General features: G+C 43.2%; 1 protein-coding gene across 1 annotated transcript in view; it reads right to left on the bottom strand.

The window, feature by feature from the left end:
• prdm16 (PR domain containing 16) overlaps positions 1-13,623 on the bottom strand; it is a 168,670-nt gene that overhangs the window by 11,162 nt on the left and 143,885 nt on the right. The window contains 8 exon segments of the mRNA XM_013271151.3: positions 660-744; positions 888-2,308; positions 2,311-2,537; positions 3,117-3,270; positions 3,466-3,613; positions 3,694-3,895; positions 8,002-8,104; positions 13,174-13,314. Coding sequence (XP_013126605.3) covers positions 660-744; positions 888-2,308; positions 2,311-2,537; positions 3,117-3,270; positions 3,466-3,613; positions 3,694-3,895; positions 8,002-8,104; positions 13,174-13,314 — 2,481 coding nt within the window.

Below are 13,623 nucleotides of genomic sequence, written 5' to 3'. Positions count from 1 at the left end.
ACGGACACGGTGTTATTATCTAGCCAGCCAGCCAGCCACAGAGAAAAGAAAAAAAAAAACTCTGAGGGGTTTGAGTTATTAGCTTGCCTGTGGGCTCCCACTACATAAAACAATGCCACAACTAAGATTAGCGTGGCCAAGAGAGGCAGTTTGTTACAATTCAAATGGTTATTATTCTCTCTTTTATTAATACTATCATTGCTTGTAATCAAGATATGTAGAGGTGGGGAAGGTCTGGGGACAGTGGAACAATGTGACTGATTATCAAAGGGCAGCGATAACAGGCTGTGTCTTCTGAATAAAGGTAAAGCTGACGAGGTACACAGGCGCCATTCCGTAAACAAAGGAAGAAATCATACAGAACCCTTGAGAAAATAACATCAACACTTTGGAATGATGGCGCTTGGGTCCTATCAATTCAGGTTTAAGCAGCGTGGGAGGCAGGAGTGAGGTATTTTCACATAATACATAGTTTGAAAATAATAGTCAATACTATCTGGGAATAATCAGCTTGTATGCAATACCTGGCGGTCAATTCCCCTGCTTGTTAGTCTCTTGGTGTACTTTCAGTTTAATGTGCACGTAGCATTTACTGTTCCTTAAAAAGAAAAAAAAAGTGCTAGCTTGGTTTGAGACGTGATCATGTGTGCACTATGTACCTGGGGATGGAAGAGTGACGGCGAGGGCCGGAGGAACTTGTCCTTCAGAGCTCCTACCGGGTCGAGTAGCTTCCTCTTCTCCACCCTGCTGGACCAATATCAAGGCAGAGGGTTACGTACCAAGGTCAAACTTCATCTAGAATGCCCAACCTCATATTCTTCAATGCATCTACAAAAATGCCTTGATGTTGGTTGTGGAAGTGTCTGGTCTAATCCGGGCTGAAATACCTGTATATGGGGTCCATGAAGAATGCTGAGGGCTTGGCATAGTGCAGTGGTGGTGGCTGGTGTGGCTGTGCCTGGGGCTGCTGGTGCTGGGTGATGGTTGATTGGTGCAAAGACTGTGAATGAGGGTGTGGAAAACCAGATGGAGTTTCATCCTTGATTGAGACCCCTTTTCCACCTCCATAGATGTGGTTCTTTCGATTATGTGGCTCAGCTGGTACACCATTATGACTCCCTCGGCTCCGGCTGCCAATGCTGAGGTCCAATGGCTGTTCTTCACTGCTAGATATTGCTAAATGTCCACTACTGCTCCCAGTACTATTGTTGGGGTTTGAGGTGTTTGTTGGTGTTAAAGGAGCTATCTTGGCCTCCTTGGGTTTCGTGGTGAGATCGAACGGTGATTCTACTGTGGGAGCAGGAGCTGCCGGGGAACTAGAAACCATCTTGTGCAGTTGCTCACGTGGCGACTTGGGCTCTGCTTTAAAAAACATGCTAGGATTGAGAGCACCTCGATCAGCGCTAAAGGGGTAGAGGGAGTTGTGGAAGTTGGGCAGGAACTGGAAGGGAAACATGGAATGATAGGGCAGTGGACCCATCTTTTTCTCCTGATGAAGTCCAATCAAACCTGGACCAAAATATTTCTCTGCAATAGAAGCGATGGCTTTTATGGAATCAGTGGTGGCTGCATTAGAATTTGTGGTGGTTGTGGGCGGGAGGGCTTGCTCATCGGGTGGGGGGAAGAAGGAGTGCTGCGATGCAGAAGCAAGAAACGGACGATCAATCGACAGGTTCCCTGAACTAGACATGGCTGATATCAATGCACGGTTTGTGTCTTCTAACTGGTGTGCCTCTTGGCTTGATACAGTGCCAGACGGCTTCCTTCTTTTACCACTTCTCTCACGCTCACTCTCTCCATCACTTTCCAGGTCAGAGCCGTCCCCTGAAGCAGTACCTGTGGTGGTGTCCAAATCTGTCCCACTTGTGGTATTGACATCTTCAAGGTCACTACCGTCAGACATATCTGCCATCTTTGATTTTGGTTTGGCTTCTCCACTAGAAGACAAATCCAGTTTATTCTCCTTCTCTTTGTCTTCATGCTGACTCAAACTGTTAATGCCATTGCCATTTGTGGAACTAACTAGAGACAATGGAGGAGCATCTAGAGGACTCTGAGGGAGCTTCACCTCCTGACTGCTGCTGCTCAGCGGGCTCTTTATCAGTGGACTGGCCGGTAATAAAGGAGGTCGTGGATATAGCGATGGGGGAAAAATACCTGGGAAACCATGTGGGAGGGATGGGAAGCCGTGGGGTCCTGGGGAAAAGGGCAAGCCAGCATGAGGATGAGGTCGGGAAGGAAAGTAGTCAGTGAAGCCTAAACCTGACTGGTTTAGACCAGAAAGGTGGGGATGGTGGGGACTTAGCCTTAGCCATGATGGGGGCTGGAGCTCATGGGGATGCCAGGATTGAACATCCCTGCTGGAGAGCCATAATGGTTTTTGCCCTCACAGAAGCGACGGTGCTTGTTGAGGGAGGAGGTAGTGCTGAACAACTGCCCACAGTCTTTACACTTGATCTGGGTGCGGCAGTCAGCATGCATACGCTTGTGGCGACAGAGGTTGGAGAACTGGGTGTAGGATTTGTGGCACACCTCGCCTGGGGGAACAAAAAGATGCAGCCCACCAGGGCCTAGTTAAACCAGTTTTAACACTGTCTCTAACTCTGTATACCAAAGCAACAGTAACATGAACATTTAAATGTAAACGGCTGTTGAAAAGAAAGGTTTTAGGAAAGGAAGGAGCTAGTTCATATGGACAGCATAACTTACACAATCTGAAAAAAGTGGTCTTGATTTACTTTGTATATATTTTACTTCCAAATAATTACTGAACACATGTAACAGATAGAATAAAATACATATGTGAGGCCTGTTTTTTTCCCTTACTGTAAAACACTCCATTTCCAATTTAAGCTCTGTCATGTTGTTTTAAGTTTGACAAAAAAGAGCTTAGGTAACCAGATCAAATCTATTATTCACATTGTATAATGAAATTTATTGCAGGGCAAATACGACCTTTGTGCCTCGTTCAGAGCATGCAAACAAGCTGGTGTACATAGAAAAAAAAAAAGAGAGACTGGATAATGAGTGAGGTTAAACGAGGCAGGAAAAAAAAGTCTCAAATAAAGGAATTGTTATGAAAAAGGTGATCATTAACTTCCGAAGCCCTTACTTACAGCTAAAGGGTTTGACACTACTGTGGATGTGCTTATGCTGCTTGAGGCCTGACGAGGTGGCAAAGGTCTTGCCACATTCAGGGCATGTGTGAGCGCGGGCCCCCACGTGCTGAGAGCGGATGTGACGCTGAAGGTTACTGGGATCTGTGAACACCTGAAATTTAAAACAAGTGTATAAAAAAATGCAATGTATCCCATGACTAACAATGCTAAAAAATTACACAAAATTCCCCTTTTTGTATTTTGTAAAAACATAAGCAGACTTTTCATTTCTTTGTCTTCTTAAAGAACTACTAACAGATAAAGCCTGTGTGTCCTGTGCACAACTTACGTGGCGGGTGTGCTGTACCTTATCACAGTTTTCACACTCAAAGCGCTTGCCACTGTCATGTGACATCTGGTGACGGATGAGGTTGGACTTCCAGTTGAAGGCTTTGGGGCACTGGTCGCACTTGTACTCCCTCTCTTCTGTGTGAACTATCATGTGTTGTCCCAGACTTGATAGAGAAAACACAAGCTCATCAGTAAATCAGTCAATGAATCACATTTGTAGCACAGTGAACGGGCCGAACTTCACCTGTACTCATTGGGAAAGATCTTCTCACAGTCTTTACACTCATGGACAGGATCGTCGCTGTCCTCACGTTCCTGTTTGAAGTCGTCTCTCAGTGTGTCAAAGATGGAGCCAGCACTGGAGCACGAATACTTCTGATGCCGCCGCAGCTCAAGTGTTGAAGAGAACAGCTCATCACAGTCTTCACAGCGGTACATCTGCTCGTCTGCACGCAAACACACGCATACACAAGGGCTTGTTTAGCCACAACGCAGCATTCTATATGAATAGTACGTCAAACATTTACGTAATTAAGAGATGTGTATTTAAAAAAAACATTTCTCATCATAACCTTTTCTCAAGTTTCACTAGTGATGTAGGAATTCTTAAGTAAATAGAAATTATTAATAATTAGTTTTTGTAACTTTATCAACTTTGTCAACTTTGTCAACATTTTAATTACAAGCTAAGACCACCTACAAGCAGCGCTAATTGCTGACATTTAATTGTGCTTTTAATGTGTGCAAAAAAGACTGCATTTTTTCCCCTATCAGATTCAACACAATATCAAAATGTGCAATGTAAAACAAGCTTATTTGCATCTTAGTATACTAACTCCTGAGGAGTGCATGTTGGCAGAGATGCAGAACCAAATGTCTAAAATGTATAAAAAGATAAAAACTGATAATAACACACAGCAAAAAGAAGAATCTCGTCCTATTTTGTGTTTCAGTCGCAGCTGTATAGACAGGTTTAACAAATGGTGAAAGCAACCCCATAAAATGGAAATCAATTAGCAGTGAAATGTAACCGTCATTAAAACTGTTAATTACTTGTTAAAACAAGTGTTTGCTTTAGAGTGTTGGTGTAATAGCACACAGAGGAAACAATAGGGGCTGGTCTTCCCCTTCCATGTTGATAACCTTTACAATACTTCTCACCAACAAGGTCAAATGCATAAAACTCAGACCAGCTCTTTCAATAGCAAGTTCCTGAGTCCGACGCCAAGTTCAACAGATCAGGGGAAAGCCCAGCGGAGTGTCTTTGTGCACATGCATAAATAAGTGTACGCGTGTGGGTGTGCGCGCGCACGAGTGTGTGTGTGTATCCGTGCTTATGTTTCCAAAATGAGCCAAAATGAACAGAGGTAAGCAGGGCCACGGTGGCGCCGACCCCATGGTGATTTCAGCGCCAACCTGCCATACCCTCTTTGGCATGACCCAAGCAGCCAGCGTCTGAGTCGGCCCCCCAGGTGTCCCAACATGCCACACACACCCATCCATCAATTCAAGCTGTACTAAATGAGTTTATCCAAAATGACTTACAGTGCATGGCTCACCTGCTTTCTACTGCATGTGGCCGTTTATCCAGCTGGAACTTCTTGGACACATTAAAAGGGCATTAGTGTAGCAACATCAATGCGTCTAACCTTGGGGAGAAGGATAAATGACCTTCTGGTCAATGGACCATTACACAGAGCTCAAACACTAAACTAACTAGCCACTCTGACACCACTGTGTGGACGTATTTCATAGGGAGCGAGCATTTTACTGTGAGAGGGTTGGGTATGATTGCCTCTGCAGCACAAACAACTCAAAATAATTTTTGTCTGCGACATTTAAGAGTGGAAAATATTTTGGAAAAAAATAAATAAAGACATGGTTCATATACAACGAGGACCCACAAGTACCCTCTAGGAAAAGGAACACAAGTAATAAAAGATGAAAGGAAACACCTAAAAGGACACTCAGGGGTGTGCGTGAATGTTAGGATGCACATAAGCAAAGGTACTTGCATGTGCATTTCGGTGTGCCTGTGTTTTTTCAGCAAGTCTGGCTTGTGTGGGTTTTGTGGAGGGGGGTGGGGGGTTAAAGTGGAGACTAATAGCTCTCTGGGAGACGAAGGGAGTCACAATTATGTGCAGTTTAGCAGCTAATCTGGGAGCATGGGTGAGGTCTCAGGGGACTCCTCAAGTCCTCCACTTCAAATTCCTTCTCCGATAAGCTGGACACAGAGAACAGAGCTGCGCTGCCAAGCTCCTGCTCAACCCCGCTGCCTCACTCCCTTGCTCGCACAAATGCAGGGAGACAGGAAAAACAAATCGGATGCGATCATCACAACGGTGAGATGACTTTGTCTCACTGCTCGTCCTTTTATTTCAGTGTTGCTGATTCACATATACTGTAAGCATCATAAAACTCTAAACCATCTGTATGTTACACGTTCTTTTCTGTGTGCCTTCAGCTCTCTCTTACACAGCACACAAAGCCAAATACTTTGGCCCTGACACAGACATTTTGGCAGGTGAAATTTTCTCTCTGTCTGCCTCCCTCATGCGCATACATACAGGCAGATGAATTCAACAAATCATGTATAAGCGTGCTCCATCTTTGACACACTCCTACAACATGTCAATCTGCTTCTTTTCAATAATATAGCTTTCTTTGCTCCTGTATCCCCCCCTCCCTCCCCTTCATCTAAACTGTGCATCATGCAGGGTGGTGGTGGTGGGGAGCTGGTGAACTGCACAGCATCTCACGAACATCTTGTTCTCCCTCCACAATTTTCTAATCAATGACAAGTAACAGTAATCAGATTTTCTTTTTTTCATCTGTGGTTCCAGAAAGACTGGAAACACAACAAAACAATGTTACCTGACAACAGCACTTCAGCACAATAAGTCCAAGATGTTTAAAGAAAACGCAGCGGAACTACGGACCCTTTTCCGCTTAAGTAAAGTTTGAAAGAAAAGTGAACAGCTGTCCAAGTTAGATTGCGAGATAAAATATTGGACATATTCAGTCTGACATAGGCGGGCACGGTTGAAAGGCACTGAGTACAGTGAATCAGGTTACCCAGTCAGAGAGGAGAAGGGTGGATGAGAGCACCTAGAAATGTGACGCACTTTGAAATGTGAGCCAATTTCAAGAGGACAGTGTAAAAGAAGGTGTAACGAAGCACTTACGGCAGAAGATCTAAAGAAAGGGTCATAATAAAATACACAGAAATTTATTAAAAGAAAGAAAGAAAGAGAACGATTTTATTTATATTGTGTATAATCTTTAACTAATCCAACAATGAGACTAAAAAAGCTTCAAGCTTTATTATATTCAATTAACTGACAGGTAATTTTTCAATCTAAAAATTGCTTCTGATCATACCTGATCTGTTTTGTAGCTTTCTCTTCATTATTTTTAAGCACTAATTAAATTACGCTGAAACAACTTAAACAGGTTAGACAGAGGCATCTCTCTCCCCCTTTCTTTTCAGTCGGAACTCGGGATTCCCAGGGGTTGAAATCGCTACAGAGAAGTCGCTTGGACGCACGGAGAAACGCCAGACAGGCAGAGTGAGCGAACATAAATATACAGTGCCATCTAAATGGAAACTCCTGATTAGACTGTTTTGCTGAACACCAATACAATGGCAGGCTGCTGAGGTGGGGGGGTGGGGGACTGGAAAAGAAGTCAATGAACAATCCATCAGAAGGGCCGACCGCCTAAAAAACCGCTGTAACGGAAACCTCATACCTATATATCCAAGTTTGACTGAGGAAGTAGACTGTAAACCGTCTCTAACCAACAGCCTTCTTAAAGTTGCACACCGGTGAGACACTAATTAAACTCATGACTTTCACTCTATTGTTTATTCATTTTCATTTTTAGGATAGTAATAGTGTTCTGATGCCAGTCCGTTTTATGGTGATTTCCTTACATTTCCAGCACTAAGGTGTTTGCTTGAAGGTTTTCACTCTGATGAAGACCTGAGGTGGTTGAAACGAGTCAGCGTTTTAACTAATATTTCCCGACTAAATGCCTTTAATCTATCTCCCCCTCTTGGTCTACCTATGGACGTTTTTTTTCTCCCTTTGCTCCCATAATGTGTCCTTAATAATATGCACGGCTACCGAGTAATTTCTGTTTGATCTTAGCTTTCCGTTAACAGAAAATTTCTACTCGCATAGGATGGAATATGACAAGTGCCAATTGACGCCCTAATACAGCATTTCAGGCAAAGAGGCCCATTATATTGCAGCATTGTAAAAGAGCACAATTCAGACCAGACTCTTACGGGTATCCTTTCTATATTGGCAAGCCTATTTTAAATGACAGATCCAAAACGGCCTTCAACCATATGCTTTAATGCGGGATTTAATTCCATCCTGGAAATTTATGGTTCGAATAATTCACATTTCTTGAGTAGGGAAAAAAAAATCTTGGAGGGAGAAGTGGTGTCTTTTCCCCCAGTTATGGTGTGTTGACCGCGAAAGCGGCACAGGATGCAGGTTGGAGTTTGTTTAAAACGTGCGCTAATGACGCGCATTAATCTTACCTTGTAGGTTGGGTGCCATGGATCCCTCAGGGAAAATACCGTCCTTCATATACACTAAGAGCTCCTCCCCTGTTTCAATGTCCCGGACAGCTTTATAATAAATCTGAAGAGAGAGAGAAAAAGGCAAGGGAGACTTTAACTTAGGTCAGGAAAGGATTAATAAGTCTGGACCCCTATATATTTACTGTCGCAGCTAAGGGCCCGCGTGGAACCCAATATTATTATAATAATGTGGTTGGTAACAGGGAGGGAAAAAATAGGAATATATAAAGTAAGCTACATTGTCCTCCTATTGAAACATAATTCATTCTCATCTGTTCACAATATTAAACAATTCATTTTTACTAACATAAAAACTCCCCCTTCTTTTATTTTACAAAACAATCAGCTGTTTGTTTAATTGCAGATTTACCCGAACTTTGTGAAATAAAACGAACGGAAATACGTAAATGTTGGTTTCTGTTACATATCGAAACGTGATCTGCACTCTTGTTAAAAAATAAATAAACACCCGAAAGAAATTGTATAAGAAATCCAGACAAACGCATTTGTTAAAAGAAATTGACGGGTCAAAGCAAAAATAAACAGCCCCGCTTCTGTCGTGCGTTTTTGTTTTACAGCTGCAGCAAACCGGGAAATGTCAGGTCTTTAACTGCACACGACAAATCACTTTATTGAGGTCATTTGACAAGTGTGCTCGGACATAATTTACTACTGGACACTAGGGTTTCATTTTTTTTCGCTGTTTTGCTTCAATACAACAGAAATCGGATTCAAGTTAAAGTATTTAAAGGTAAGTCAGAGCCGAGGCCTAAACCAACAGTACAGGAAACCAAACTGAGCTTAAATCTCGATTCACAAAATACAAATAAATAAATAAATAAATTATAAAGATGATAATTAACATTCAAAGTTGATGTGTTTTTTTGTTTTTTTTAAATAAATCATCTTTACATGACACTTCTACATGTTGCAGCTCTGTGTATCCCACTTATTATGACACAGCGCAAACCACTTCAGGCGTGATCTGTGAACGCATGGGGGCGCTCTGCACCAGCTGTACACTGTCACCACAACAAGACGGACAGAAGCACTCTTTCACACATACACACACGCACACACACAAACATACAGAGAGGCTGGGAAAGTAACTTTTAAGACTTAGCGCTCGTCAGATGAGAGAGAGGAGACAAAGAGCAAAGGCCTAAAATCAACGAAAACTACACGCATTATTATTATTATTATTATCATTATTATTATTATTATTACAACGTATTTATATTTACCACAAATAGGCTACTGTCTCTCTATGCTTTTTCGACCTGACCTTTCTTTTCTCCGTGAGACGGAACAGTTGAGAAAGTTGCGCGGCGCTGCGGAGAGCCTCCAGCTGCAGTAGCACTTCAGTCCCGGTGGAGTTGGCGACACAACCCATAGTAGGTCTGCTCGAGAGGGAGCGGGGCGCTAGAGCGCACAGGGCCGGGGAGAAGGGGTCGCGGGTCGGTCGGGAGGAGCTGTAGACGGTGGGTGATCGCTCCGTTTGGTTGGATGAAGCCTGACGCTCCTCTGCTGGGTTACTCTCTAATCTAGTCAGTGAGCGCGTCTTTGATGATGATGATGAGTCTCTCTCGCACTCTTTCTCTCTCTCTCTCTCTCTCTCTCCTTCTGACTCTCTCTCTCTCTCATTAGTGATTCCCTGTTGCCCCTTAGTGCTCTCTCGGTTACCCGTCGGCCACTCCTCCTCGTCTTATCTCCAGCCAAAAGGATTGAGGGATCTGCGGCACAGACCCCTCCCCGCATCTCCGATCCCAGCCGCCGCTTTGGCCGCTTGATACATCTACTATTGATGTAAATAATAGATAAAGCAGCCTGACAGACTCGCAGTCATTCTGTCGGTCACTCTAACACACACACACACACACACACATTCATAGGCCGGACACATGCTTAAACAAGCACACAGACACACAGACACACAACAGGCCTTTTTATTTATTTATTTTCTTAGTTTAAGTTTTGCTTCGTGCTTCACTTTTTTGGTTTGAACATAAATTCATTGCCTCTTAGATTTTTTTTTTCATCTAAAAGAAAAAAAGAATTGCTTGAAGAAAAGAAAATTTGACAGAGTTGAATGGTTTAAGATCGCATTTTAATAAAACGTAAAAAAAACAGTAGAATTTCTATTTTTATGAGGCTTGTGTGACGTCGTAAAGTTATTTTGACGAAAAAAAGATATCGATTACGGATATCGCTAATTATTTTTCAAACATTTAATTAAATCGTATTTACAGCGGGTAAACAAAAGAAATAGAACTCGTTCAGACACGAATGTGGGCACTGAGGTAAAAAACAATGAAGAGCGTCGCAATATCCCTAAAAGTCTTTTTTTATTTTCTATTTTTTTATGCTTAATTTATGTTGCAGCTCTTTTATGTGTAGTTTAATTTATGATATTAATGACACATCTTTCCGGTTTTATGTCAAGATTATTAATTGCAACATTATCAGAAAATATGACACTTTTTTTCCTTTTAAAGAATACAAGTCAGTTAATAATTAAGAGGGTTTAATTACATTCTTAATTAATATTTGGATGTCTAATTTGATTTTTTTTTCGCCTTTTCTCTCACTCTGTCTCTCTTTCTGTGTGTGTGTGTGTGTGTGTGTGTGTGTCCTACAGTAAGGTCTGATCACATAGACTTGTCTTGACCTCTTCCCATCTCTGTCCAGTGTTCAGCAGACAGATGCCTCATCGATCAATGCCAGCCACAGGGGCCCACAACAATCCCCTACTGTGGCCTAATACACATGCACACACACACACACACACACACACACACACACTTGCACATGCACACACTTGTCTCTATGAATTGATGGATCCGTCCGGGGGTAGAAGGGCAGATCAAACAGCACTGGAAAGGGCTCCACTCCAAAACACAAAAGATGAAAAGTTGACAAGAAGGTGGACAAGGTTCATCTTTTCCTTAAACCCCCCATCAGCTACCCACCCATCTCACATGCCACTCATAGCTCTCTCAGCTGTTTCCACCTCTCAGTGCAACTTGGCCTTCGAAAAAGTGAATGGGCGCACTTGCAAACCCATTTTGGCCAATTGTTTGGGGTTATAAATGAATGAGAACAATCTAGGTACACGTACACACACACACATACACACACAGAGGCACACACACACAGAGGCACACACACACACACACACACACACACACACACACACAGAGGCACACACACATGGGAAATTGTTGATTCGTCTGCTTTTGTTCAACCATCTTTAAGGAGCGTGAATATTGCATTAGGGTGAAATTGCAAGCAATATTAAGTGAGAGCAATTGCTGGAGATGTGGGGATTTTAACTGAGAAGAATGCAACTGATACAGTTGTCTGTAGATGCTTACACAGAGAGCCATATTCTTATTATCAGAAAAAATAAGAAATTCACACCTGACAGAATGGAGACAAATCTATAAAAACAATGCCAAATTAATGCACGGCCACAAATGTCTGAATTATGATCAGTCATGCACACATTTGTTCATCTTGCATCATTAATGACAAACAACCCCATAACTTCTCCTCTTGCTCTTTAAAAGGTTACTGCCTGCATTTGAATTTGCCTAGTGTGCACATATTTCCATAAACTCATGTATTGTGCATGCAGTTATAAAAAAAGAAAGAAAGAAAAATCAGTGAATGGTCTCTTAAATTATACATTTTAGCACTGAGTGGCTGCACATAAGTGTGTGTGTGAGTGTGAGTGTGTGTGTTTGTGTTGTGTTTGTAAATAAATGATAGGGTCATACCTGCGAGCCACTACACCAAGCAACTGGGCAAGCAAACAAAAGCAAAAGCCGTTCGCTAAGTACAAACAACTGCAAAACACATCAAAAAGCAATCGTGCACGTGGCCTTTTCGTGGTCCGATAATTCTCCACAATTTTCTCTGGTGCCCTGATTCTTTCTTTGACATTGTGTGGCAGTGGCAGGGGGCACTGATGTGAAAATCTTAAAAGGATTAGGCGGGCTGGTGTTGCCAGCCAATTGGTGCTTGTCAATCTCGGAGGCCCCCGTGCGTTCAGTCTCTTACGCCTGGTACCAAGCCCCCTTTCTCTCTATCGGTCAGACTTAATGTCTGAAGCTTAAATGGACACACCAGCCTGTCCCCTTGGTGTGACAGGGTGACAGGTGGCAGATCAAGACACCGGGATAGAGAAAGGAGACAGAGTCGGCAAGGAACAGGCGGCTGGAGACGGAGTCAGGAAGGGCCGCGTAGGCAGGGATTAGAAAACAAATGAGAGCGGAGTGACGAGAATGTGGAAACACGCAGAGGAATCATACGGGCGGATCTGGCTACTGTCATGCTGCTTAGCTTCTGGTGTCATCTCATTTAAGATCCCATCCTCGGTTCTCCTTTGGACGCAGATTGAATTGACAGTGAAATGCGTATTAAGTAACAGCACCAGTATTTAATTTGCAGAAACTGGGACAAGAGTCAGCAGAGCAAAATAGGGAAAGAAAAAAAAAAGTCTGTCTCTGTGTTATAAACAGAAAAGGAGACTTATGCTAATACGTTGCAGCAGTGTAAGTTGTGGTACACGCATTGCATGGGGTTAGGGTTAGGGCCTAGTTAAGCAGTTGGGGTTTTATAGGCAATGGCTGGGCATCTTTCCAAAAGGATCCGATACAGCTCGCTTAGGTTTGAGGGAGAAAGAGAGAGCGAGAAGGGGGTGGTGGGTGGGGGTGTTTGGGTGATAAGAAGCAAAAAGAGAAACTGCTGCCGCCACAGAAGAAGACTGCGCCTTGGATAACGGTTATTACGGGACTCAGGAGTGTCAGACTATTCTTCAGCCTCTTTACATGGGTCAGTTCTTAACAGCACTGGCAACCGGCCCAGCCACAGACACACAATGGAGCCATTCCTTGGTCATTACTAGCACACACTTTTCTGCAGCACACACACACACACACACACACACACACACACACACACACAAAAACACCCATTCACACACATCAAGCCAGCATTTACTCTTAGTAGATGGGAAGGAATAACTGCCACCCCCCACTCGTCTCTGCCCATTTCTGACAGTGTGGTGCGATTTCTTTCGTATCTGGACTACGGATCCAACCGGGACAATGTTGTCATGGCACCCACCTGGTCTCCTGTGAGATGACAGGCGGCGAGGTTCTGCTCCTCAAATGACGGTGCAGAGCGGACGTATTTGAGCCAGCTGTTGCCGGCGGCATCTGGTCCCGTGTCCAGTGCAAACTTCACGTTGCCCATGTCGTCCACCACCTGTTGAAAAGCGACAGGTTAGATATTAAAAAATAAAAAATAAACAGACTGAAGCAGTTTGTTTAACGAGCATGAGACTCTTTTCAACGACTATTCAATTGACTTGATTTAATCAAGTGACTTTTAGTGTAGTTATGCAGTTGGTGTGTTTACAGTGATTAAATATTTGTGTGTGGGCCGAGGGTTTGATGTCACTTAACTTTAAGGTGCACAGAGCTAACATGTCAGTGGGTGTTAGGGCCACCTAACCTTGTCAATCCTGACAACAAGAAGAGGAAAGAGGGAAAAGAGGAGGGAGTACACAAACTG

This window comes from Oreochromis niloticus, linkage group LG20, assembly GCF_001858045.2.
Source record: "Oreochromis niloticus isolate F11D_XX linkage group LG20, O_niloticus_UMD_NMBU, whole genome shotgun sequence".
Lineage (NCBI taxonomy): Eukaryota > Metazoa > Chordata > Actinopteri > Cichliformes > Cichlidae > Oreochromis > Oreochromis niloticus.
The sequence above is the reverse complement of the archived record's forward strand: the minus strand, read 5'-3'. Positions and strand labels throughout refer to the sequence as shown.